We start from the raw sequence: 25,901 nt of genomic DNA, 5'->3' as shown, positions 1-25,901 counted from the left end.
TTTTTTTTTTATAACCAAAAACTTTAAAAAAAGGGAACAAAGTGAAAGAGAGAGAAAGTAAACCCAACCAAACCTCAGGTCCAATTCATGGCAGCAAAGGGAAGTAACAACAGTCAGTGCCTGTCTCATGACCCTCTGAGTGGAAGTTTGATGTCAAGTAATATTTGCAAGAGGCAAGAGGTAAGGTGTGGAATTGGGGTAGTGGAAGGGAGAAGATAAAGGAATTGGAGTTTCAGGGAGGCAGAGAGCACATCTCACAGGCAGCATCTCCCGACCGGTTAATGTAAGTGCAATAGGCACATGCCCAGCTGGAACCACTGTTACCACTGCTCCCAGCACCACCAACACCAGGTAAATCAGGCACTGTAGTATTGCTGGCCTCAGCACCGCCTACAAAATTCACTGCACTTGATTCCTCCATTGGCATTGCTGAAAAGAGAAAAGATAAAGGAAGATAAAGATGGTTGGTGCCTAAATGTATATAAGTTGTGTATATGTTAAATATCCATCTCTTTCCTTCTCTGTATATCCTTAGTTCAAATCCCACCAAAGTCAACATAGCCTCTTTTCTTTATTATTATTATTATTATCATAATGATAGCAGAATTGGTAGGTTGTTGGACAGAATCATATCTCTTCACCTCATGAATTCCAGAGCTCATAAATGTAAATTTTGCCTCTTGTATTTCTGTACCTAAAACATATTTCCTGCTTTGTTCCTATATCAGAAATCATTAGTATTTCTCCTTGGTACAAACTCAAAGATGTATAGTAGAAGGATACAGTTGAAGGAATTCACCATAGAACAGTAATAATATTTATCTCTTATATAAAATAGACCTCTGTGTGTGTGTATTCGCTTTTCATGCGAAAATGGCTGTGCAAATTGCTTCCATGCTTGGGATGCATGAATAATTTGACCTTGGATACATAATAGGGTCATCAGTTTATATTTTTTTTTAAATAAATAATATTGCTTTATATATGTGATTCACTTCTTTAAAAAAGGTTTCTCCATGTCAACTTCCAGTATTGACATCGCAACAGAGAAATTTTCTGTTTTCATTTGTGAAATCGCTCACTGTCTATCTTTATGTTTCTATTTCAAGTTTTAATTCGCTATTTGCAAACAACTACGATAAATTACTGAAAGAAATATTTACTAAGTTCACAAATTTAAATATTCAGCACAAGATAGTTTTCAAGGACCTTTTATTTATACGCTTTTTATATTTCATGTTTATTTCATTCATTGTTTGTAATGTTCTCTCTCTCATACACACACACTCCAGGTTTGATTTCATCACTTCACAAATATCACATTAGAATTTTACAATTCAACATGGGGCATCCAAAAAGTTTTTTTATTTATATACTTTTTGTGCACTGTATTCAGTTCTATGTATTTGTAGTCAGTCACACATGAACACATGTGTTTTTGCATGTACATTTGTATACATTTATGTATGTGTGTGAGAGAGAAACAGAAAGAGAGAGAGAGAGAGTGAGTGGTGTGTCGTCATGTATACGTACATACATAAATACATATGCATACATTTTTTTGTATGTATGTGTACATGTGTGTGTGTGTGTGTGTGAGACAGAGGCAGAGAGAAAGCGACAGACGGTGATGTTTAAGTGACACATACTCTCTCACACATATACATACAAAAAAGATGTATGCTTATTTATTTATGTATATATGTATACATGACAACACACTTCACTCGCTCTGTCTCTCTCTCTCTCTCACACATACACACACGTCTATTTCATCTGATGTTTGATATCGTATGTGTGTGTGTGTGTTGCATGCGTGCGGCATTCCACAATTGCTATTTATTTCAATCACTCTTGGTGAAAATACCTAACTCATTTTTTCATTTAATCCTCATTTTAATTTTCAAAAAAGTTTCCGAGAACAATGTTCTCACTCTCTACAAGAGGAGATGGGGTAGATGTAGATGATCAGTATTCTACAGTGAAGCAGAGACAAGTACAGGTAGCCAGAGTCAATGTCGACTTCTGCAACACTTAACTCTAAGTATGTTTGCAAATATATTAAGCAAAGGTTTTGATGTCGCAAAATACATTCTTATGCAGAATGACAGTCAGCAGATAAATAAAAATGACAAAGTTGCACAGTATGACAGAGGAAGATACATTAGTACCAATGAGGCTTTTTGATGCATCTTCAATTTTCCCATTCACAGGAGGCACACAACCATCATTCATCTGAGTGTCCATCTAGAGAATGGCCACAGGGTTATCTTTACAAAACAATCAGCCTTGCAACAAGCACTTTCTCAAAAAAAATACTACTCTTACTGCCTTCTTTTGTAAGTTGTGGCAAATAAATGAATGCAAGAAAACTCCTTTACTCACAATTATCCAAGTATTACACCTGGAGAAACAATAAATGACACAAAAGGAAACGTGGGGTTGACACTCTTGCAAGAGTTTACAGTATCCACCCAAGCCAAGCAGAATGCTACTATTTATGACTCCTTTTGCATGAAGTACATGGTCCCGAATCATTCCAAGATTCGAGGAGTGTAAATGGTCATGTGTGTGAAACTTATAGGAAAGCATGCTGTCAACAAGGTTTTTTAGAAAATGATGAGCATTGGGACATTACATTGACTGAAGCATCAATATTAGATTCTTCAAAGAAACTCTAACCTTTTTGCAATTATACTGAACATGTCAACTTGGCAGTCCCCTCCAGCTTTAGATGAAACATTGTGAGGACATGACTGAGGACTTAAAGTATACAGTTCAACAGGCAAACCTAGATATCAATATTCAGTTCTCTGAAACAATTTTTCACCAAGCACTGATTGAAATTGAAAATCAAGTTTTGGCCATGGGAGGCAAAAATTTGTAAGCCTCTGGCTCTGGACTTCCAAAAACAAACTGTCAAATTAATGATTTAACTTCAAGAGACATAGCAAGAGAAACAAATTATGATATCACAGAACTGGCTGCATTTGTGAATGAACATGAACCTCAACTTCTCCCAGAACAAAGCTGTGCATATGATAAAATTATGTCAGTCAGAGAAAAATACAGAGAAATTCTGTTTCTTGATGCTCCTGGTGGCACAGGTAAAACATTTGTAACAATATTGCTTCTTTCCAAGGTAAGACAACAAAAAAGAATTGCAGTTGCTATAGCATCATCTGGCTTTGCTGCCACCATTCTCCCAAGATGACGAACAGTTCATTCTGCTTTTAAATTACCGCTAAACCTGGTTATAAATGACAGCCAATTTGTAACATAAGCAATGGTTCAGGTTCAGCAGAAGTGTTGCGCGAACACCACCTGATCATTTGGGATGAATGCACCATGTCACATAGACGTGCAATGGAAGCTTTTGATAAGACCTTACAAGACATAAGAGGTAATAAATCTATGGGAGGAATTACATTAGTTTTATCAGGAGACTTCAGACAGACATTACCAGTCATTCCGAGACGAACAAGACCTGATGAAATAAAAGCATACATTAAGTCTTCATACCTATGGAATAAAGTACAGAAATTCTCCTTTAATACTAACGTGCGAGCTTCATTACATGGGGACTGATGTGCAAAACAGTTTTCAACCTGGCTCCTCCAATTAGGAAATGGGAAAGTACCATTTGATGGGAATAGTGATATCAGTTTGGCTCATATTGCTATCATGGTGACTTCCCCAGCTGAATTGAAGAACAGGGTATTTCCAGACTTACATAATAATTATAATTCACATAAATGGTTGTGTGAAACGGCAATTCTTGCTCCAAAAAATGAGACAGTAGCAAAGATTAACCATGAATTAATGAATAAGAAATCAACAGTCATTAGAGAGTATAAAGTAGTTGATTCAGTCCTTGATGAAAATGAAAATGTCCATTACCCAACAGAGTTCCTTAACTCTCCTGAGTCACCTGGAACTCCCCCACATAAACTTTTTCTGAAGATAGGAGTCCTAATAATGGTTCTAAGAAATTTAGATCCTCCTAAATTATGCAACGGGACAAGGTTGATTGTGAAGACATCATCACCTAATGTGATAGAAGCTACCTCCATCACTGGTTGTGCCTCTAGGGAAGAGATTTTCATTCCAAGAATTCCAATCAAACCAACAGACATGTCATTTGAGTTCAAACAAACACAATTCCCAGTGCAACTTTGCTTTGCAATTTCTATTAATAAAGCTCAAGGTCAGACTTTGAAATCTACTGGCTTGCACTTAATTGAGCCTTGCTTTTCTCATGGTCAACTTTATGTTGGTTGCTCCAGGGTTGGTACTTTGCAAAACTTATTTGTCTATGCTCCAAACCAGAAAACAAAGAATGTTGTTTACCCAGAAGCTTTTACATAATTTCCACCAACATATGTGATAGAATTTATCTCGTTTCATAAAAGCGGTAAATTTTGTATTTTCGCTTTTTTTATCATCATCATCATCATTTAACGCCCGCTTTCCATGCTAGCATGGGTTGGACGATTTGACTGAGGACTGGTGAACCGGATGGCTGCACCAGGCTCCAATCTGGTCTGGCAGAGTTTCTACAGCTGGATTCCCTTCCTAACACCAACCACTCCAAGAGTGTAGTGGGTGCTTTTAAGTGCCACCGGCATGAGGGCCAGTCACGTAGTACTGGCAATGGCCACGCTTAAAATGGTGTTTTTTACATGCCACCTGCACAGGAGCTAGTCCAGCGGCACTGGCAATGACCTCGCTCGAATGATTTTCTAATGTGCCAGTAAGGTGACACTGGTAACAATCACGCTCGAATGGTGCTTTTTATGTGCCACTAGCACGGAAGCCAGACAGCTGCTCTGGCAATGATCATGCTCATATGGTGCTGTTAATGCTCCACTGGCACAGGTGCCGGTCATCGAATATGGTTGAATCACGATTTCGATTTCACTTGCCCCAACAGGTCTTCGCAAGCAGAGTTTAGTGTCCAATGAAGGAGAGGTTGGCATGGGTACCATTCGTCGAATTTGGTTCAATTCACTTGCCTCAACAGGCCTTTGCAAGCAGAGTTTAGTGAGCTGGCTACACTTCTGGCAGAGGCCACAGATTATGCTCTCACTTGGCTTGCCGGGTCTTTTCACGTACTGCATATTTCCAAAGGTCCCGGTCACTAGTCATTGCATCGGTGAGGCCTAAAGTTTGAAGATTGTGCTTCACCACCTCATCCCAGGTCTTCCTGGGTCTATCACTTCCACAGGTTCCCTCAACCGCTAGGGTGTGGCACTTTTTCACACAGCTATCTTCATCCGTTCTTGCTACATGACCATACCAGCGCAATCGTCTCTCTTGCACACCACAACTAATGCTTGTTAGGTCTAACTTTTCTCTCAAGGTACTTACACTCTGTCGAGTATGCACACTGGCATTACGCATCCATCGGAGCACACTGGCTTCATTTCTTGCAAGCTTACGCATGTCCTCAGCAGTCACAGCCCATGTTTCACTGCCATGAAGCATGGCTGTTCGTACACATGCGTCATACAGTCTGCCTTTTACTCTGAATGAGAGGCTCTTTGTCACCAGCAGAGGTAAGAGCTCTCTAAACTTTGCCCAGGCTATTCTTATTCTAGCAGCTACACTTTCAGCGCACCCTCCCCAGCTACGAACTTGGTCACCTAGCTAGCGGAAGCTATCAACTACTTCTAGTTTTTCTTTCTGGAATGTGGCAAAGGTTGTTTTCTGCACATTTTCAGTGTTTATTGCTCCTGAACATCTGCCACATACAAAAACTATCTTGCTAGTTAGCCTTTCTTTGATATTGCTGCACCTCTTATGTGTCCATAGCTTACACTGGGTACAACTTATGAAGTTTCTACCCACGCCTTTTCTACAGTTCGAGCAGGGCCTTCTACCTGAAGGGGATTGTGTTTTGTCTACCTTCCTACGTATTAGGACTTTGGTTTTAGCTAGGTTGACTCTAAGGCCCTTTGATTCTAGTCCTTGCTTCCACACCTGAAACTTCTCCTCTAGTTCTGATAGTGACTCAGCAATTAGGGCAAAGTCATCAGCATAGAGGAGCTCCCATCCCATCTTAAATTCCTGTGTTATTGCCTGGAGGACTATAATAAATAGGAGGGGGCTGAGGACTGAACTTTGGTGGACACCTACCTCTACCCGAATTCTTTACTGTACTCGTTGCCAACCCTCACCTTACTGACAGCGACCCTGAGAGCTTGCACAGCTCTCACTAACCATTCATCTATCCCTAGGTTCCTCATTGACCACCAGATAAGGAAGCGGGGGACCCTATCAAAGGCTTTCTCCATTACAACGAAAGCCAGGTACAGAGGTTTATCTTTGGCTAGGTATTTCTCCTGCAGTTATCTTACCAGAAGTATAGCATCAGTGGTGCTTTTCCCTGGAACGAACCCAAACTGCATCTCATCTAAACTGACTCTCTCCCTAATTAGTTGGACTATGACCCTCTCCGTGACCTTCATTACCTGGTCCAACAACTTGATACCTCTGTAATTGTTTGTGTCTAAAGCGTCACCTTTACCTTTGTAGCAGTTGATTATGGTGCTGTCATTGGGTATGACTCCTTCATGTATCACCTGATTAACTATATGGGTGACTGGGCTATAGCCGACACTGCCAGATATTTTGAGCATCTCTGCAGTGATTCCTGATGGGCCGGGGGCTTTCCCTGTCTTCATACTCTTGATTGCTTTATCTACCAAGATAAATTAGGATAGCTGGTCCCTCTGTTGGGTCGACATGTGGCAGATTCTCTTCCTCCCATTCATTCTCTTTATTATTATTTTATTATTTCTTTTGTATTATGAATTCAGAATTGATTTCCCATTTAAAGAATAAATTGTATCCCAATTGAATAAATTGAATTTAGAATAACAAATTTCTATACAACATATTTTGCTTTTTTCTTTCAATGTGTAAGAAACAATTTCATTCCCGGGCAATGCCAGGTGCCTCTGCTAGTTACTTTATAAATCTCTTCTCACAGCAAGAAATGAAATGCAAACAGATTTCAGACAACACTATTACTTCTCAGAACAAGAGTTACCCATGAAGAGTATCAACCTCCACAGAGGTTACTCATTGCAAGTGGATACTCACTTCAAAGAGCCATCATAGCAACAGTTACCCAATAAAAGAACACTAGTGTCTTCAAGATGGGAATTGATCAGGTAAGCATCATTTCTTCAACAGAACTTCATTTATGAGAATCCTCCGAGTTAAGTGCAAAATGTCACCAAATTTTGGACTTTAAACTATGGCCCTAGGACAGAAGTTAACTACTGGGAGCACCCATACATAAAAGTGGTCTACTTCACTGTACTGAACATTATAGATAAAACAAAGCTTACCTTCTCTAAAAGAGCTTCATGTATTCAAGAGGAAATATATAAAGATTTAATAAGTAAAATATAAAAATAACCATACAAAAACAAACCTAAGGCAAGTATTACTGAGAGAATGGAACAAAACAAAGATTACCCAGTGATAGGCAACCATCACTTCTTCAGGAGAGCTTCTTATATTTCTGAAAACAATTATTAACTTATTCTCACCTTGGGCAGCCATCATCTCCTCAACTGTGGCCCACTCTTCTGATTTCTTAAACTTGTGTGCAAGGTTTTTATCTTTGGTTTTCACAGCTTCCAATATTATTGAAATAGTCTCCTAAAAAAGAAAAATAGGGATTCCTTTCACAGGCAAGTCAATTCACACACATAGATAGATCAAAGAACTGAATGTTGTGATATTCATGCCTTTCTTAATTACATCAGCAATACAAATGAAAAATTCTAAAAACAGGTTTTGGATTTAGTTTTTCATAACAAGGTGTTCACCTCAATACAAACTGTCAGAAAAGGTTTCATGTAAATAAGATGACTGGTATACAAATTTAGATTTCTTGAAATCCAATGAATGTTGGCACAGGCCAACACAGAATTTAGACCTTGAGTGACTACATCACAAAGAGATGCGGCAGATATCAAAATGTCAATGAAAAATGAGAGATTTTAACTATGAGTGAAAGATATTAAGATATAAATAAGAGATAATATTATGTTAAAATGTAGGTAAGAGATGTGAGAGGAGAAAAGGGAGAATTTTAAACGTAACTATGTGTGCGAGTGTGTTTGTATCTCATGTGATATCTGCAAATGAGCGTCGTTGTCATACAAGCAATATCATTCATTTCCAATATTCAAGTGAGAACATGTCTGTCCACAGGGAAATATTACCTTGCTTGGAAACAGGAAAGACATCTGACTGTAGAAAAGTTTGCTTCAATAAACTATATCTGACGCATGCAAGCTTGGAAAAGTGAACATTAAAATGATGATAAAAGATGGCAGAGAAGTTGAGATTTAATGAAAAGATGTGCAAAAAGTTAAGATGTAAGTGAGGGATTTGGAAAGGGGAAGATAAAACTAAAGGGAGTGGGGGATGCTAAGAGACATTGAAAACATATGGGAGAGTTAAGATATCAATAGGAAATGTGAGATATTGTAAGATATAACTGATAGATAGATGTGGGAGATTTTAAGATGTTTTTAAGACATGTAGAAAAGAAAAAAAAGAAATGTTAAGATATAGCTGGATGAAATGTGAGCAATGTTGAAACATGTAACAGAGAGAAGTTTCATGAAAATGTTACCTTGAGTGGAAGCATATCACAAGTGGCAAGAAACAAGAGAAGGTGAAAATCTGACATAGCTTCCAAGAAATCATTGGGTTGAAATTGTTCCATGTACTGTACCAAAGCATTGAAGTCCTGGAACAAAAAAATATACAAAATTATAAATGTTATGTTTTCTCTTCTTAATGTAATAGGGAATTGTTTTCTGCTGGTTTGAGAATTTTAACTGATAACTGCTAACTTAACTTTAAAAATACTCAAGAAACCAGCAAGTAAAATATCACAGCTTCCTACCATCTGATGTTATATGCCAAACTCATTAGTCATTATTAATCATTGTTTCTTTACCTCTGTTCTATAATACTTCCATGGTTCTTACTGTCTTCTCTTATAATTCCTCTTAAGGTATACTCATCTTTTTTTCTCACAATTTAACCGTTTTGTAACCACATTTATATTAAAATACAATCAATTTTGAAAATGAAGAATTTAGTCAAATAACTTTATCATTATTAAACTGGTGTTTGATGGAAAGATTAAATTTAGATCACTTTAAAACAGGTGGATTGATATGAAAAGGGTTAAAAACAAATAGCAGCAAGAATCAAGTATATTTCTGTCACGGACAATAATCTCCAGTAGTGGTAACAAGTAACCAAAACCCTTCCATAATCACAAACATCAAGAGAAACTCACCTGGATTTCGCCTAGGCTCTCACGGTTCTCAACAGGGAAAGGTTTGCTAGCAGAAACATTGAAAAAAGACCGTGGACATACAGGAAAAGCACATGGAATGTCAACCAGAAGATATTCAACAGGTAATGGTCGTGCCAATTCTATCACTTCATTTCCATATTCATCTTTCACCTAAAACAGCAGACAACAATCACAGTTCTCTAGTCACATATAATACACATTTCTGGAACAATTTGTCTACAAATGGAAGAAGAATACAGGTTTAGGGACATTTTCTTTTTTAACTATAAATGACTCATACAAGTGCTACAAAGTAGAGTGGCCAGTGTTAGTCACAGGACCGACTGTACACTGTCCACTACACAGAGAAGTGGTCAGTGTTAGTAACAGATTGAAAGATAGTCAACTGTAATAGCATCCACTACACAGAGTAATCCCAGGTCAAGATTTCAGATTTGTAAAACCACATTATCCAATATATCTTTCTTCCTTTTTTTTTTTCAGATGAGGGAAAATGGCTTGAGGAAGATTTTGTTATTATTTCTTAGAGATTGTACAACTGCACAAAGATTGTGTCAATGGTTCAGAAAGTGATTAATATTAGTTAGGGGTCAGTGAAGCCCCTATAACAACAATTCCTACAGATATTTACATTTACAATATCATCTAATCTGAACAACCAATACAAATATTAAGAAACTATCACGGTATGTTTAAAAATTACACCATTGCATGTATACCTATATTACAGAATTGTTTCACAAGATTTAACAACAATCTGCATTGCTTGCTCTTGGCCATGTGCATCATGTCTAGCTAAGTGTGCCTTCTTCTCCATCTACATCATTCATCTATTTACATTTCTACTTCATAAAATACTAACCTACCTGTAATTTAACTTAATTTAAGCTAACTTACCATAATCATAATTTTATTTTGTCACTCATTAGATATGCACCCTCGCTTTAATGTCTACGTTCTTCTCTCCTTGACTTTTCTGTTCTCCTGTCTCTTTACTTCTGTTAAAGCTAAGAAAGGAACAGTCTTTCTACTCTTCCTTATTTGCAATGTGCCCAACCAATTCCACCACCACCACCTATACTAGAAATTTCTCCTCTGTACTGGAAATCATTCCTCTGTAAAAGAAATCTCTTCTCTGTATCAGAAATCTCTCCTCTGAACTAGAAATCTCTCCTCTGTGCCAGAAAGTTCTTATAGCTCCCCCCACCAGTAGTCTCATCCAAATTACTGCATGCATCAAAAGGAGACTGCGTTACTTATTTAGTCACACAGTGGAGTTACAGCATGACCGCACCCCCATAGCTGAAATGAGTAAAAGAGTAAAGTGTAACAAACCTCCTATTTCCTCACTACTTATAACAAATTAACCAATTAGTTTTTTTTATTTAATTACTTACCCTTTTATATTTGTATCAATAATGCTTATATTAACAATACTTGTATTACACTCACCTCCAATAGAGGTAACAAATTTTTACAAGAATGAATGATGGTAGATTAATGTGAGAACAACTGATATATGTATGTCTGTTCACAAACACTCGTGGAAACCTTCTTTTCAAATGCTGAATGCCATGCCCCTTTGCATGTTCTCTCCCACATCCCTCTCCACTTCTTCAAACTTTGCACTGTCAATGTAGGCACATTAAAAGGTAGGTCTGGCAAGATTGTTGAAATGCTTGAACAGAAGTTAGATTTGCTGAGTAATACAGCAACAATTATCTCAGCCTATGCCGCTCAGGCAAGTCTGTCAAATGAACAAAAGGACCACTTTTATGATATTCTTCTGCAGGCTACCTCAAAGAAAAATGACAATGACTACATCTTCGTGGTTGGTGGTTTCAAGGGACATGTTGGGTAACAGCCTGGTATCTTCCACATGGAGTTGGTTCCTAAAACAGAGAGGGAACAAGGCTACTGGAGTTCTGTGATGCGAATAACCTAATGATTTGCAACACCAACTTCAGGAAGTCAGCCAGATTGATTACATTCTCACCAGAAAGCATGATACATGGCTGCTCATAAATGCAAAGACCTTCTCTGGTGAAAAATGTACTGCCTAACATAGATTAGTTATTAGTGATGTTAGACTTAAGGCTAGGATTCCAAGAAGCAGACCAATCTGGGCAAGAAGGATTTGGAAGTTTAATTTTGGGACACTCTAAGAAATTCAACAAGGAAGAGGAACTACAGACTTGTAATATAGAGGGCAACTAAGAGTTCCTGCGAGTCAGCTTGCTGAGTTCTACAGACCAAATCTGTGGCTGGTGCAAAGTCCCAACCAGACCTAGAGTGACGTGGTGGAATGATGTAGACAAGGTCATTATAGCAAAGAAGCAGTGAAGGACTGGAAGAATGATGGTAGCAAAGATCTGTATCTGGTAGCTAGGAAGGAGGCTAGAAGATAGGTATACTTAGTCAGGGGAGATGCAGAAAGGGGAAAGTCTGCCAATGTTCTACGACATGAGGACCAGAGGCTTGAAATGTTTTGGATTGCAAGAGAGTGTATGAGAGAAAATTGTGACGTGGTAGGAGAGAAATGTGTCAGCATGGATGATGGCTCACTTGCAGTTAGTGATTCTGCAAGGAGGCTTGGAAGTGTCACAATAAAAGGTTGCTAAATGTAGAGAATGCATGGGAGAAGGAAAGCCTGTCTAATGTGGACCCAACAGGATAAAGCAATAAAGGATATGAAAAAAGGAAAGCCTTTAGCCCATCAGGTGTTAGTGCTGAGATGCTTAAAATATCTGGAGTAGAATATGACCTGGTCACCCATACAGTTAATCAGGTTGTCTCTGACACAATCTCTTGTAATCCAAAACATTTCAAGCCTCTGGTCCACATGTTGTAGGACATTGGCAGACTTCCCCCTTTCTGCATCTCCCCTGGCTAAGTATACCTGTTTTCTAGCCTCCTTCCTAGCTACCCAATGAATGATGTAGCAGTATCAGTTGCTACAAAGGCAAGGGTGATGCCATAGACAGATCAAATTATTAAACCAGGTGATGAAAGTTGCAGAAGGGTCATAGCTCAATTAATTAGGAAGAGAGTTAGTATTGATGAGATGCAGTTTGGATTTGTGCCAGGGAGAAGTACCATCAATACTATCTTCCTGGTGAGGCAACTGCAGGAGAAATACTTGACCAAAAATAAACCACTGTATTTGGCTTTTGTTGACATGGAGAAAGCCTTAGGGTCTTCTGCTCCCTTATCTACTGGACACATAGCTAGGGACAGGTGAGTGGCTAGTGAGAGCGGTACAAGCCATGTACAGGGATGCTGTCAGTAAAGTGAGAATAACCAATAAGTATAGCAAGGAGTTTAGTGTACAAGTAGGAGGCCACCAGGGATCGGTTATTAGCCCCCCCCCCCTACTTGTTTATTTTGATCTTCCAAGCTATAACTGAAGAATTTAAGACTGGCTACCCTTGAGAGCTCCTATATGCTGATGACCTTGTTCTTATTGCTGAATCACTATCAGAACTAGAGAAGAAATTTCAGGTGTGGAAGCACAGACTGGAATCAAAGGGTTTTACAGTTAATTTAGCAAAGACCAAAGTATTGATAAGAAAACAGACAAATTGCAGATCTCTTCAGAGAGGTGGTTCTACTCAATATGCAGAAAAGTTATCAGCAGAAACTCCATAAGGTGCACCCAGTGCAAGCTAACAGAGAAAGTAGTCTTTACATGTGGCAAATGTGCAGGTACATTAAACACCAACTAATACATGTATAGAAAATGGACACCAAAATAATGATGATTATGACAATAATGATAACAACACTTGAGGACAACAACAATGATGACGATAACTGACAAATACAGTGACTGATGGCAGTGGTGATTGACAGTAACAGTGGCTGATGGCAATGACGACTGATGATGATAATGATGAGATGAAAATGATGACAATGATGATGGTGAAATGATAACAATGCCAAAAATGATAGATGGATTTCTACCTTGTAGAAGACATCAGGAACAAACTGTTTACTGGAAGATTCTTTCACATAGCCCAGCTCTGGTGCATCTTTAGTCGGAATCAGACAGTTATCTCGAACTAACGCCATGCATTGGTTGGAAACTTGGTAACCTTCAAAGTGAACTTGGTTTTTACTGTCACCTGTCACCACAACAGTGACACATTTGGAACCAAACTTGCCTTCAGCAGAATATTGGCAAGGATTAGGGTATTTGTTTTGAAACTCAGCAGCCATGATGCACTCTTCTGCACTCAAATAATGTGAATCCTGAACAAAGAAACATGGTTGAACAGTTGGTGTTAGTTGAGTAACAGACATTCAATGATGGAAATACTTGCTTCAGCAAACCCATTAATGACTTACAGAAACATACCTGATATAAAAATAAAACAACAAAAAAAAGGTACAGATGATGTGTGAGTCCTATAACCCACATCTTAACTGGAAATACAAACTGAAGACTTTCCTTCCATGTATATAGTATCTACAACAGCCAAGTGGGATATATTTGTCTCTGTATAATATTCATGGGAACATTTGAACTCAGCAAGTTAACAATGCAACAGTCAATGATACAGTCCTCACACTGTTTTCAGTAGAAAAATGTGTCTCACACTGTTTTCAGTAGAGGAATATGTCTATCTGTGATACCTACTTACAGGTAATGAAATTGGCTTTAGTGAGCATTAAATGATTTGTCCAAGGACATCCTCTGCCAGATTGGCCTGCAAGTAAAGTTACGTGGTATTTTTTCCATATAGAATCATATTTTCTTCTATGTTAATAGTAGTAGGATTATAACTGGCCAAAACAACAGCATATTGTCAGCCAAATATAAAAATCAAAGGTTGGAATATCATCAAAAATAAAAGCTATAAATAACAGCATGCGATTCATGTTATTTTACAATTTAATACTGAGTTGAAAAAAAAACCTTTGGGCGAAAAAAATTGAAGGCTGCCTGTGAGACACAAACCTAGAGCTGTAAACATGACAGACATTTTACTATTATACTAAAACAACCCCTCGAATGCTCTCCATCCATTTTATAAGCTTTGTTCTTACCGTGACAGCATGTAGAATATTGGTTTTAAAAAAATCCCTTTGAAACAAAAGAAGTCAAAGGCTGCCAGAGGGACTACCAAAGCAACCTTTCAAATTTTCTCTATCCATTTTAGAAGCTTTTTTCTTACCAGCAAGAATTGCATGTTGTTTACATCATAAGAATTTAGAAACTTTGAGATATATGAAATAAATCATTTCTTTTAATGGTGGAAATTGAAGTAGATAAAGTTATAAGTAATAGCATGTAGAATATTGGGTTTAGAAAAACCTTTTGAAAGGGAAAAGTCACAGGCTGCCATTGGGACTCAAACCCACATCTTAAACATGATAAATGTTTAACCATTATACCAAAACAACATTTCAAATTTACTATATCTATTTCAGAAGCACTGTTCTTACTAGCAAGAAATTTTCCATCCAATATTCTATTATTTTTAGTTTTAACTATTTTGAGTTCCACTGTTAAAAAGGAAGAAAATTTATTTCTTAATTTTATATCTTCCAAACTTTCTAGATCCTTATGATATGAACAGCATCAATAGTGTAATGTAATACCAACAGTCCAAACCAGCTCACTATCCATAAAAAATGTGTATACTACCAATTAAACATCAGGACCACTTTTAAATGATGACTGTGTCACTGAATCAATCCGGGTTCTCTTTATTTATCAACTTTAAAAGCAGACTCAAAAGAGGTTTGAATTCAAAACAATTATTGCAAGCAGGATTTGAATCCAGAATGAAAAGTAGGGCAACTAAATACCACAAAGCTTTCCTTCCTGACATTCTTCCAATTCTGCCATCTTTCTAATAATGGTTACTAGCAGAGGTACTAGACTACAAATTTCAGAGAAGGACACAATCAGTTAAATCAAATCCAGTGCTTAAGTACCAGTCAAGTACTGGAGTCAATGAGATCAACTAGACCCCTCCCACAAATTTTCAGGCCATATGTCAATAGTAGAAAGGATTATTATTATTATTCTTTCTAATTTTGGCACATACCAGCAATTTTTTAAGGAGAGTAGCATTAGTCAATACCATCAACTCTAGTACTTCACTGGGGCTTTATTTTATCGACCCTGAAAAGATGAAAATCAAAGTTAACTTCATTGTGATTTGAACTCATAACATGACACTAAGTATTTTGACAATATGCTAACAACTTTGCTAGTTCACCACCTTAATATTGGTTTCAAATTTTGGCACAAGGCTAGCAAGTTCATGGATGGGAACAAGTCAATCACATCAACCCCAATGCTCAACTGGTACTTATTTTATTAACCCCAAAGGATGAAAGGCAAAGTCATGCTCAGTGGAATTTGAACTCAGAATGTAAAGACATATGAAATGCTGCAAAGCATTTTACCTGGCGTGCTAACGATTCTGCCAACTCATCGTCTTAACAACAATAACAACAACAATGGTTTGTTTCTAATAGAGGTACAAAGCTAGAGATGTTAAGGGGTTATCTGATTAAACCAACCCCAGTACTTTACTGATACTTTCTATTATCAACTCAAATTGGATGAAAGTTAACCTCAGCAAAATTTGAACTCAGAAAATAAAGTACTAGAACATATACTGCTGTCACTACACAGCCATCAAACCTTTTGTCTTTATACAATGGATTTTAAAATTGTACCTGATTGCCTCTATAATGCTTCACAGTTGCTTTCTTCAAGTCCTCAGCCATAAGATCAGTGAAAATCCAGCCAATTGGATGAATTCCCATCTTTTCAGCTATACTCTTCACCAATTCATCATTCTCATCTTTCATTATTTGAATACGGTTTTTAGAACTTTCCTGTAAACAGAAAGGAGGAGACAGATGATGGTTACACTACTAACATCAGGTGATGCCAAACAAAACCTTACCTTGGACACCTCACCACCACCACCATAGATACTTATAACATCTAAAACACAACTACTGAATCAAACAGTAGCAAAGGGCATGATTAATAAATATAGAGAGATACATTGGTGGTGAAAGATAGAAAGAGGGAGAGTCATCAAAGCAAATTATACTTTTTTATTATTATTGCTGGATATCCAGGGACGCAAATTTTGAAAATCAAATTTGTTTTTCTCAAGGATGCACCATTCCAGAGCTTTTCTGGGCTAAACACACATACGCTTGCATTTATATAGTAGATATATATAATTTATGCATGTGTGCATGTCCTTGTCTTGACATCACATGATGGTTGTAAAGAAATGTCACTTGTTCCTAAACTTTCATATAAAATATGCCTGACCATAGGGAAATATTACTTTACTTGGAAACAAAAAAGCTGACGACAGGAAGAACATCCAGCCATAGAAAATCTGCCTCAATGAATTCCATCTAATCCATGCAAGTACAGAAAAGTAAACATTAACCCTTAGCATTCAGATTACTCTGTCAAGCACAATGTTTATTTATACAAATTTGGAATTTTCAGCGGTCACTAGCAAATATGTAATGTGTGAATTAGAATTGTTAGAATTCTATACTTGTATAGTGTACAAGAAAACCCCTCTTATGTTGGTACCATGATAAAGAATACCCAGTATAATCAGTAATGTGTTTGGTGAAGAAAGAGCATTTAGCCATAGAAACCAAGCCAAAAATGTATATAAGAGAGATGATCTATCTACAATTCACAGTGGTATGCAATAAGAACTCAGACCATGTGAACCCAACAAACCCATGCCAGGATGAAAAGCAGACATAAAGTGATGATCATCATTATCATTTTATAAGGTCCACTTTTCCATGCTTACATGGAATGAACGGAACTTGTTGATACAGATTCTTTACAACCTGATGCCCTTCCTGCATCAACCCTTATCTGTTTCCTAGTGAGGTAATATTTCCCCAAGGCTAAACACATTTTCACAGAAAATTTGAAACAAAGGACACCACTTGTAAGGCAGTGACATTCATTTACAACTATCACATAATGTCAAAACAAGGAGACAGTAACACACACACACAACTAGCTTCTTTCAATTTCTGTGAACCAAATCCTCTCACAAGGCTTTGGTCAACCCAAGGATATAGCAGAAGACCCTTACCCAAGGGCTATGCATTAAGACTGAACCAGAAACCAAATAATTAAGAAGTAAATTTCTTAACCACACAGCCATGCCTGATATATGAAAATGAAAAAGAAGCTGCTGCTTTACCTGAGGTGGTTCATAGATGGCAAATATTGTTGCCTTAATCCCCAAAGGCACGTCTTTATGAACCTCATATTTTCCATAGAGTATTCCAAGCCGCTGTCGACCTGTACTGCGCCAATAGTTCAAGAAGCGTTCAGCTATTTTAGGATTTTCAAACATTATGTTATCAACATGCCGGTATATCTGTTATAACAAAAATACAACACTACTTATAATATACAGGTCAGCTCCAGTGATGGTGTATCATATCAACAGGTAAAGTAAAAATAGAAAATTAATTAAACAAATTATTTCTGAAGAGAAACTAGGACAATCAAATTCACTCTAGAAAATGTAAGTAAGCCAAGCCAACAAGAGGCTCTACACAAACGTTTGAGCTGCTAGAAATAGCAGCCAAACTTCACTCAAATTACAACTCCTGTTCTCAATTATGGAAGAGTACATTGTATCGTTTAGTCTTAGATATAATTTCTGAATAAAAGAGATGGTAATCATGGTTAGAATGTTTTGCTCATAAGTCTACTTGATCAGTGTTAAAAAATTACTGAGCTGAAACAACTGGAATATTTTCTTCATATTCTGACAGAAAAAAAAATAATCTCACTTCATCAACAATGACTTAACTGCATTTAAAGAAAGAGTATAAGAGAATTAACTCAACAAATGTTACACAAACAAACCTAAAAACCCTGTCTTCACCATCACAAGCAGAAGCTAAAAGCAAAACAAAAAACAAAAAAAACAATCGATTTAAGAATGAAGTAACACATCCAATAAAACTAAGACTTACTTGTCTGTTTAATGTGACAGCATTTGGTTGACATTTCGTACAGATACCATGTGGCCATGGAGGGTGTTCTGTACAGCCATCTTTGATTTTGCATGTGATGTCTTCCAAGTTGGCAAATTTGCCTCTGAAAATGTAAAGTTTATATTAAGGAAAAAAGAATTAACATTTAATTACTAAATAACCTTAAGAGCAATATCCATTCTTTCCATCATTCATTGCACCCCAGCACTCTACACCATCAATACACACACACACACACACACACACACCACAGTGAATGCCTGACTTGTTTAACAATCATTCGACCAACAATAATACCCTAACACAGGGGAGGGGTCAGCAATTTTCTTATATCATTAACCCTTTTATGGTATCATTGATAACTTATTGACTCCCATCATGCAACTATCTAAAATACAGTTAAAATGCATAATTAATTAATTAATTTCTTGATTTAAAAACAATAATTCCTTCAATCTTTTGTGTCATTATCGCTTTTTAATAAGAAATATTTAAAGAAATTTAATCAAAATACTTCACAAGATTCATAAGGATCGATAAAGATTCAGTCATATTAAAATCTTTATCTATATGACAATGTATGTATATCACTGAAAAGTCAGAGGATGCAGAAGCTGTCTTGGGAAAGATCCCTTTATAGACAAGGTACATTAAAAATACAATATACCTCAGAGCTAGACAAAAATGCATTTTGCTGTTTTTGCAGCTTGTCTACGTTATGCACTCAACACAGTTACCTAGGCCAGTCTGAAGTGTATAGAAACAGTGAATAAACAATTCACTGGTTATGCAAAGAGGCCATCAGGCTGAAAAAAATTCAAATTATGCAATAGAAGCAGCTTTAGATTAAAATCTTTATTTAACATCCTTAATGTGTGCATATCATTGAAAAGTAAGAGGCTGCAGTCATATTATAGTCAGAATATTTAATATGTGTTTATCCTTAAGTTACTCTTCCAGATTTAGTTTACTAATAGTTAAGCACCCTTAATACTCAAAATCGTTCCAGGTATTTATTGATTTCTTGGATAGCTGCATAGGCCTTGAAGAGTCAATTCTGACCAATTTTCCAACCTCTACTCTAACACAAACATTCACATTGCTACTGCCTTAACACCACAGGGTATTGACAAATTTTTTTCAGACACCTGAGAAATTGTACTTATAGAAAATTTATTTTGTGGAGTTAAATAGAGGAGCTAAGCACATACTTGTGAACTTTAACATTTAATTACTAAGATGCTTGTTTCAGTATTTTCTGTACTGTGAGCACTTTTTGCATATTTTGATATAAATTACATGACATTTTTCAGACATAACACAATGCATACTTTAGCATCACCTTAGACAATCCCTTCAAACTTTTTTTACACAAATTTTCTAATGCAAAGGCAGCATGCATTAGTCCTTCAAGAAATCTTTCTTTACATGAAAAAAAAAAAATTGGGGGGGATGAAAATGCATTCAAAGGAAATAAGTTCTTGAGTTCAAAACAGGAAAGAAGATGGCCTAAGCCTGAAAAAAATAGTCATTGATTTGAAGATTTTTGAAGTCTACAGTGAAATATATGCTAAAGAACAACTATAACCAAAAGAGGAAGGGAAAAAGTCACTTGGGAAGAGAACTCAAAGGTGAATGAAAATGACTGTGCCCTGTGTACTGGCAGCTGGAGAAAAGGTAACAGCAAGAAGGTGAAGGAGCAATGTGAAATACATGTAAATATATGAGCAGTTCAAAGAACATTGAAAGAAATTGGATCCAAGTATGGAAAGGCCAAGAGGAAAATTTGTTTCTGCAAAAAACATAAGGCAAGGTTAGAATATGCAAAATTATGGTTAACTACTTCTGTTGATTTTACCAAAGTAATCTTTACTGACAAGAAGTGATTTATGTTTGATGAACCTGATGGCTGGTGCTCTTGGTCAAGGAAAGGTGAACCAGATGAGCAGAGGTGGAGTAATAGTATAGGGCATGGTCTTTCCAAGTGAATATTTTTGGTTTGAGAGGCTAGAAAGAAGGCAGAACAGTATGAGCCACATCCAGCTGTTGCAAATGAGAGCCTTGTCCATATTAAAGAGAAGGAAGATAATTTGTATCCTCCAACAATTGTTTTTAACATGTAAATGCTGTAGTTACAGCATTCACCAAGGAGTGTAATGACTAAGACATGCTAAAACTAAGACAGCCTCTCTTCCATAGAACTACATACCATTCGTTTTAAACTCACCAACCCATCCAAACTACTCAACCTCTCTTCTATAGAACATCACCTTCAACTTTATCCTCCAACAATTGTTTTTAACATGTGAATGCTGTAGTTACAGCATTCACATGTTAAAAACAATCAAGAAATGGATACAAGACATGAAAATAAGTCTACTTGAATGGCCAGCAAGAAATTCAGATTTGAACATAATTAAGAATATATATGGGAAATGTTGACACAGCTTGTGTATGATGAACCAGAAGTGACAGGTAAGGCCGAATTATGGAGACAGATTTTAGGAGCCAGCAAAAGACTGATAGAAACAAAAAGTGATGTTATAATGAAAATGTGTCTGGTACAGCAAATGAATAATGCAAGTTATCATAAGTGTGTGTGCCATATGTATGATTCTAATAAAATTTTCATAAAACACAACTTAAATGTTTACATATGCACTCAGAGAGTGCAATCACAACAGCAATATTATGTACATGTCTACATTGTTTTACTCTAAAAGTGTGTTTATCACTAAGTGTCTCAGGTATTCAAAAATGTGTCAACCCCCACTGTAGCCATGGGTATAGTTAAAATGTTCAGTCAACCTTCTTTCCCCTTAATTTCTCCTTAATTGTGGAAAATTAATATTTGCTTTCTACATTAATGTGGCAAGGTTGAGCATTATATTAAGAGATTCTTAAACTATAAAATTTGCAATTAATGAAAAATGCATTAATGAAGAGTTCTACTCCAGTCACATGACATTACACTTCTTTCATCTGTGCAGCATTGAAAGTTTACTTTTTTTGGCACATCTAATTATCTTTACAGATTATCTAGAAACAGCCATAGCAATATGCAATCCTCACAGGAAATGTTTAAAAAATAAATAAAAGAAACCATCAACAGTGTGCCTTTTGACTTTAGTAGTAAATCTGTGAAAGAAAACAGGAGGTAGTCAGTCAGAGGAATAATATAGAGGAAGGACAAAGGACAGAGAGAGGAGAAAAAATCCTTCAACAATATTGTTGAATTCTAAAATTTTTATATATGAGTCAACATTGATTGTAATCTTACAGATTATTAAAATATTTTCATTGTCACTGTCTCGGTTCTTCTAAAACACCAAATATAAAGGGACATTTTGACCATCACTTGAAGAGTTCTGCCACTCATCCACAGTGGAACAACAATAAATAATAATAATGGTTTCAAATTTTGGCACAAGGCCAGTAATTTTAGGGGGAAGGGGTTAGTCAATTACATGGATCCCAGTATTTGACTGGTAACTTTATTTTATTGACTCTCAAAAGATGATGGGCAAAATTGACTCCAGTGGAATTTGAACTCAGAATGTAAAGGGCTGGAACAAATACTGCCATGCATTTTTGCCAATTCAGACAGCTCACCCCTTAATAATAATTACATTAATACCTTTCAGGCCTTCTATAACAAATTTACATATTCACAAGGATAACAAAGAAAGCTAACACACAGTGAACAGATTCTAGATTTTAACTGAAATATGAAAGATAAGATGTTAACATTAACAATCTCTCTCACACGTCACATTCTCAACACGTAACAAAAACATCAACCTGTAAATAAGCAACAAGGTAGAATGAAGGAAAAGATATTACTTACTTATCTACTCCACCAGTCAACTTACGCAGATAGGAGTGGAAGGAAAAGAACTTTATTGGAGGTTTACAAGATTTCATCACTTCCTCATCGTAAGGCTGAGAACAGAAATGGAAAAGTATGAAAAAACTGATAGATGAACCAAGGGGTGTAATGACTAAGACATGCTGAAACTAAGACAGCCTCTCTTCCATAGAACTACATCCCATTCGTTTCAAACTCACCAACCCATCCAAACTGCTCAACCTCTCTTCTATAGAACATCACCTTTATCACCTACAACAATAACATCAACATCACCCAGCTATCCTTGTTGTCTATTCACATTATTAAAGCAGTTGTTGTTTAATCACAGGTCAACCCTGAGTAAACAGAACTATGATGAAAGGCATGACCATCCCCTCTTTTTGCAGTGTGTAGGGAATCCAGGACCACGTTATCTAGCATGTCTTTTTTAAAATAGCAGAAAAATTTGGTTACTATTTCTAGCAATTCAAGCAATCATATTAAGGCTCCTTAGCTCCATAGGGTTGATACTTAACCCTTTAGCATTCCGATAACTCTGTCAAATGTAATGCTTATTTATTCACATTGTTTTGAATCAATCATGCATAATCTCATAGCTTCAAGATTTCAATGAAACAGTTGCTTAATTGCAGAATGACATTGTAGGGTAGGTGTGACAGACCAGATCAGTCCTGTTTTAATGTAAAACAGGCAGAACATTTGAGCCGTGTAAGCCCAGTTTAAATACTAATTGGTTAACTTAGTTCTTACAGTGTAAAGCAGACAAGAAAAGTCTTTCCTGCATTCACTGCCAACAGTTAGATGAATAATAAACAAGTACAGCAGCATCAGTTCTATTGTAAGAGCACCATAAAATAAATAGCAAACCAATGTTAAAAATAAATCAAAACTAGATCAATTAACAAGCCCAACACTAGCATTAAGTTCTAATATAGGCAACACAACAAATGATACAAACTGATTTCTCAAACTGGTAGACACAAATTCATTAAAGATGAATGTAGTTAATTAAGAGTACTGACAATTCAGTGCCTGACAATTCAGCACTAGATAATTCAGTGCATAGACAATTCAGCACATAGACAATTTGGTGCATGTAATATATGTAATTTATTATTAGATTAAATTGGTGTTGGTTGTATATCTAAAACACATGCAACCTACAAACATAGCAGTCATAGAATAGATTAACTATACATAAACAAAAAGCATACATATACATGAAACAAACACCAGCAAAAAAAAACATAAACAGCGTGACCGTTGCCAGTGCTGCCTGGCTGGCTTTTGTGAGATTTCCGAGCAAGATCGTTGCCAGTGCTCCTGGACTGGCTCTTGTGTGGGTGGCACATAAAATGCACCATTTTGAGCGTGGCGGTTGCCAGTACCACCTGACTGGCCTTCGTGCGGGTGACACGTAAAAGCACCCACTACACTCTCTGAGTGGTTGGCGTTAGGAAGGGCATCCAGCTGTAGAAACTCTGCCAAATCAGATTGGAGCCTGGTGTAGCCATCTGGTTTCACCAGTCCTCAGTCAAATCGTCCAACCCATGCTAGCATGGAAAGCAGACATTAAACGATGACGATGATGATGATGATGATGATGATGATAGACACAAACACCTGTATGAAATGATAACTACACCTTTAAATAAAATTTAACTAGCTAACTACTGATTCAAAGAATATAATTTAGCATTTTTCATTCTTTCTGTATCTTTTATCTTTTATCTTTACATGTTTTTAAATAAATAATTGAAATTGTTCTTCTTTTTTTTTTTTTCATTCCAAAACTAACCTTTAATAAGATGTTCTTTGCTGAATTGTCTATGCACTGTATTATCTAGCACTGAATTGTTGCATCACAGTTAATTAACACCAACAGGTGCAGGTATGGCTGTGTGGTAAGAAGCTGGCTTCCCAACCACATGGTTCCAGGTTCAGTCCCACTGCGTGGCACTTTCGGCAAGTGTCTTCTACTATAGCCATGGGCCTATCAAAGTTTTGTGAGTAGATTTGGTAGACAGAAACTGAAAGAAGCCATCAAGTGTGTGTGTGTGTTTATGTGAGTGTATCTTTGTGTTTGTCCCCCACAATTGCTTGACAACTGGTGTTGGTTTGTTTACAACCCCATAACTTAGCAGTTCAGCACAAGAGAATGATAGAATAAGTATCAGGCTTTAAAAAAAAGTACTGGGGTCAATTTGTTCAACTAAAAACTCTTCAAGGCAATGTCCCAGTATGGCTGCAGTCTACTGACTGAAACAAGTAGAAAAAAAAAAAGATTAAATATTCTCTTCCTCTCAGTATTTCCCTGGCACTTAATTTATGGAGCCTAAAGGGATGAAATGCAAAGTGAATTTTGGTGAAACTTGAACTCAAAACACAGATGAACCTAGATACAGCAAGAAATTTAGTTTAACATTTTACCATTTCTTAAGTTGCCACCTTTAAATGAAACTAATACATATAATAATGATAAAAAAAATACTACCTACTTTATTTTTAAAGCCTTTATTTGTAGTTTTGTCAAAAACTTGACAATAGCATGGCATATGGCAAATAATTAAAAGTAATAAGGTAAGTCATTTAAAATATAAAGCTTAACATTTGTTTGTTTCATTCATTTTTTACATGTTTTTACCATGTTAGCATGGACTTGATAAATATATTATTGAAGCATTGTTTTACAACTGAATGGTCTTCCTATCCCTAAGTCCTGCCTGTTTTTCAAGTAAAGAATCTCTCATTTTAACACATCACAGCTTGAATGGCATAAAGCCAGTGGACAATTTGTTGACAGGGAAAATAATGTCTCTGCCTGCAAGACAGAAATTTTTGGACAAGGACAAACATAAACGAGGAGGTGGGAGGGGGGGAATATGTTGCCATGGCCAGACATGATTTTCACATAAGACCGGAAACAAACAGCATCACTTATATGACAGTGACACTCATTTACAACCATTATGTGGTGCGAGGTTGCACACAAATACATACACACAAACTTCTTTCAGCTTTCATTTACCAAAACACCAACAAGATTTTGGCTGGTCTGGGGGCTTAGAAGAAGGCACTTAGCCACGGTGTCATGCTTGGGAAACAAGCTTCTTAATCATACAGCCACAATAGGCTTCTTTCAGTTTTCTTCTACTAAATCCACTCACAAAACTAAAGTTAGCTTGAGACTCGAGTAAAAGATTCTTGCTTAAGGTACCTTGTTGTAGGGCTGAAACAAAGCTGCATGGTCGTGAAGCAAACTTCTCAACCACACAACTATACCTGCACCTTAACATGATTCCTGTTAACTTACCAGTCAAGTGCTGATTTATCACCTGTAAGAATAATTAGCAGACAGTGAAGAATAAACATTCTTTGACTCACCTCTAAAGCTGCACAGTGAAGGCACTTCCCTTGTGGTCCATGGTGACATCTGCAATTACATTATTTCAGATATCACAAAACTGAGTGAAGTAGAGATAAACTTAATAGTTGGTCATATATGCTATACACTAATAAATGGTTACACACAAACATACATATATATATATATACTAGCAGTAAAACCCGACCTTGTCCGGGTGTGACGTATTACTCCATCTACGATAAGTCTTGCTAGGTGAAAATCAACTAAAAAAG

General features: G+C 36.7%; 1 protein-coding gene across 1 annotated transcript in view; it reads right to left on the bottom strand.

Moving 5' to 3' along the window:
• Positions 1–6: 6 nt before the first annotated feature.
• The window catches only part of LOC106867052 (nuclear protein localization protein 4 homolog), a 26,347-nt gene continuing 452 nt past the window's right edge, over positions 7–25,901 (bottom strand). The window contains exons 2-11 of the mRNA XM_052969413.1: positions 25,647–25,695; positions 22,239–22,333; positions 18,371–18,494; positions 17,584–17,763; positions 16,055–16,216; positions 13,322–13,609; positions 9,338–9,508; positions 8,660–8,776; positions 7,563–7,674; positions 7–429 (exon numbers count right to left, since the gene is read on the bottom strand). Of these exons, the coding sequence (XP_052825373.1) occupies positions 233–429; positions 7,563–7,674; positions 8,660–8,776; positions 9,338–9,508; positions 13,322–13,609; positions 16,055–16,216; positions 17,584–17,763; positions 18,371–18,494; positions 22,239–22,333; positions 25,647–25,695 (1,495 nt within the window). The 3' untranslated portion in view covers positions 7–232. The remainder of the gene's footprint in view (positions 430–7,562; positions 7,675–8,659; positions 8,777–9,337; positions 9,509–13,321; positions 13,610–16,054; positions 16,217–17,583; positions 17,764–18,370; positions 18,495–22,238; positions 22,334–25,646; positions 25,696–25,901) is intronic.

Source organism: Octopus bimaculoides, chromosome 7, assembly GCF_001194135.2.
Source record: "Octopus bimaculoides isolate UCB-OBI-ISO-001 chromosome 7, ASM119413v2, whole genome shotgun sequence".
Taxonomy (NCBI): domain Eukaryota; kingdom Metazoa; phylum Mollusca; class Cephalopoda; order Octopoda; family Octopodidae; genus Octopus; species Octopus bimaculoides.
This window is presented reverse-complemented; position numbering and strand designations above follow the sequence as displayed.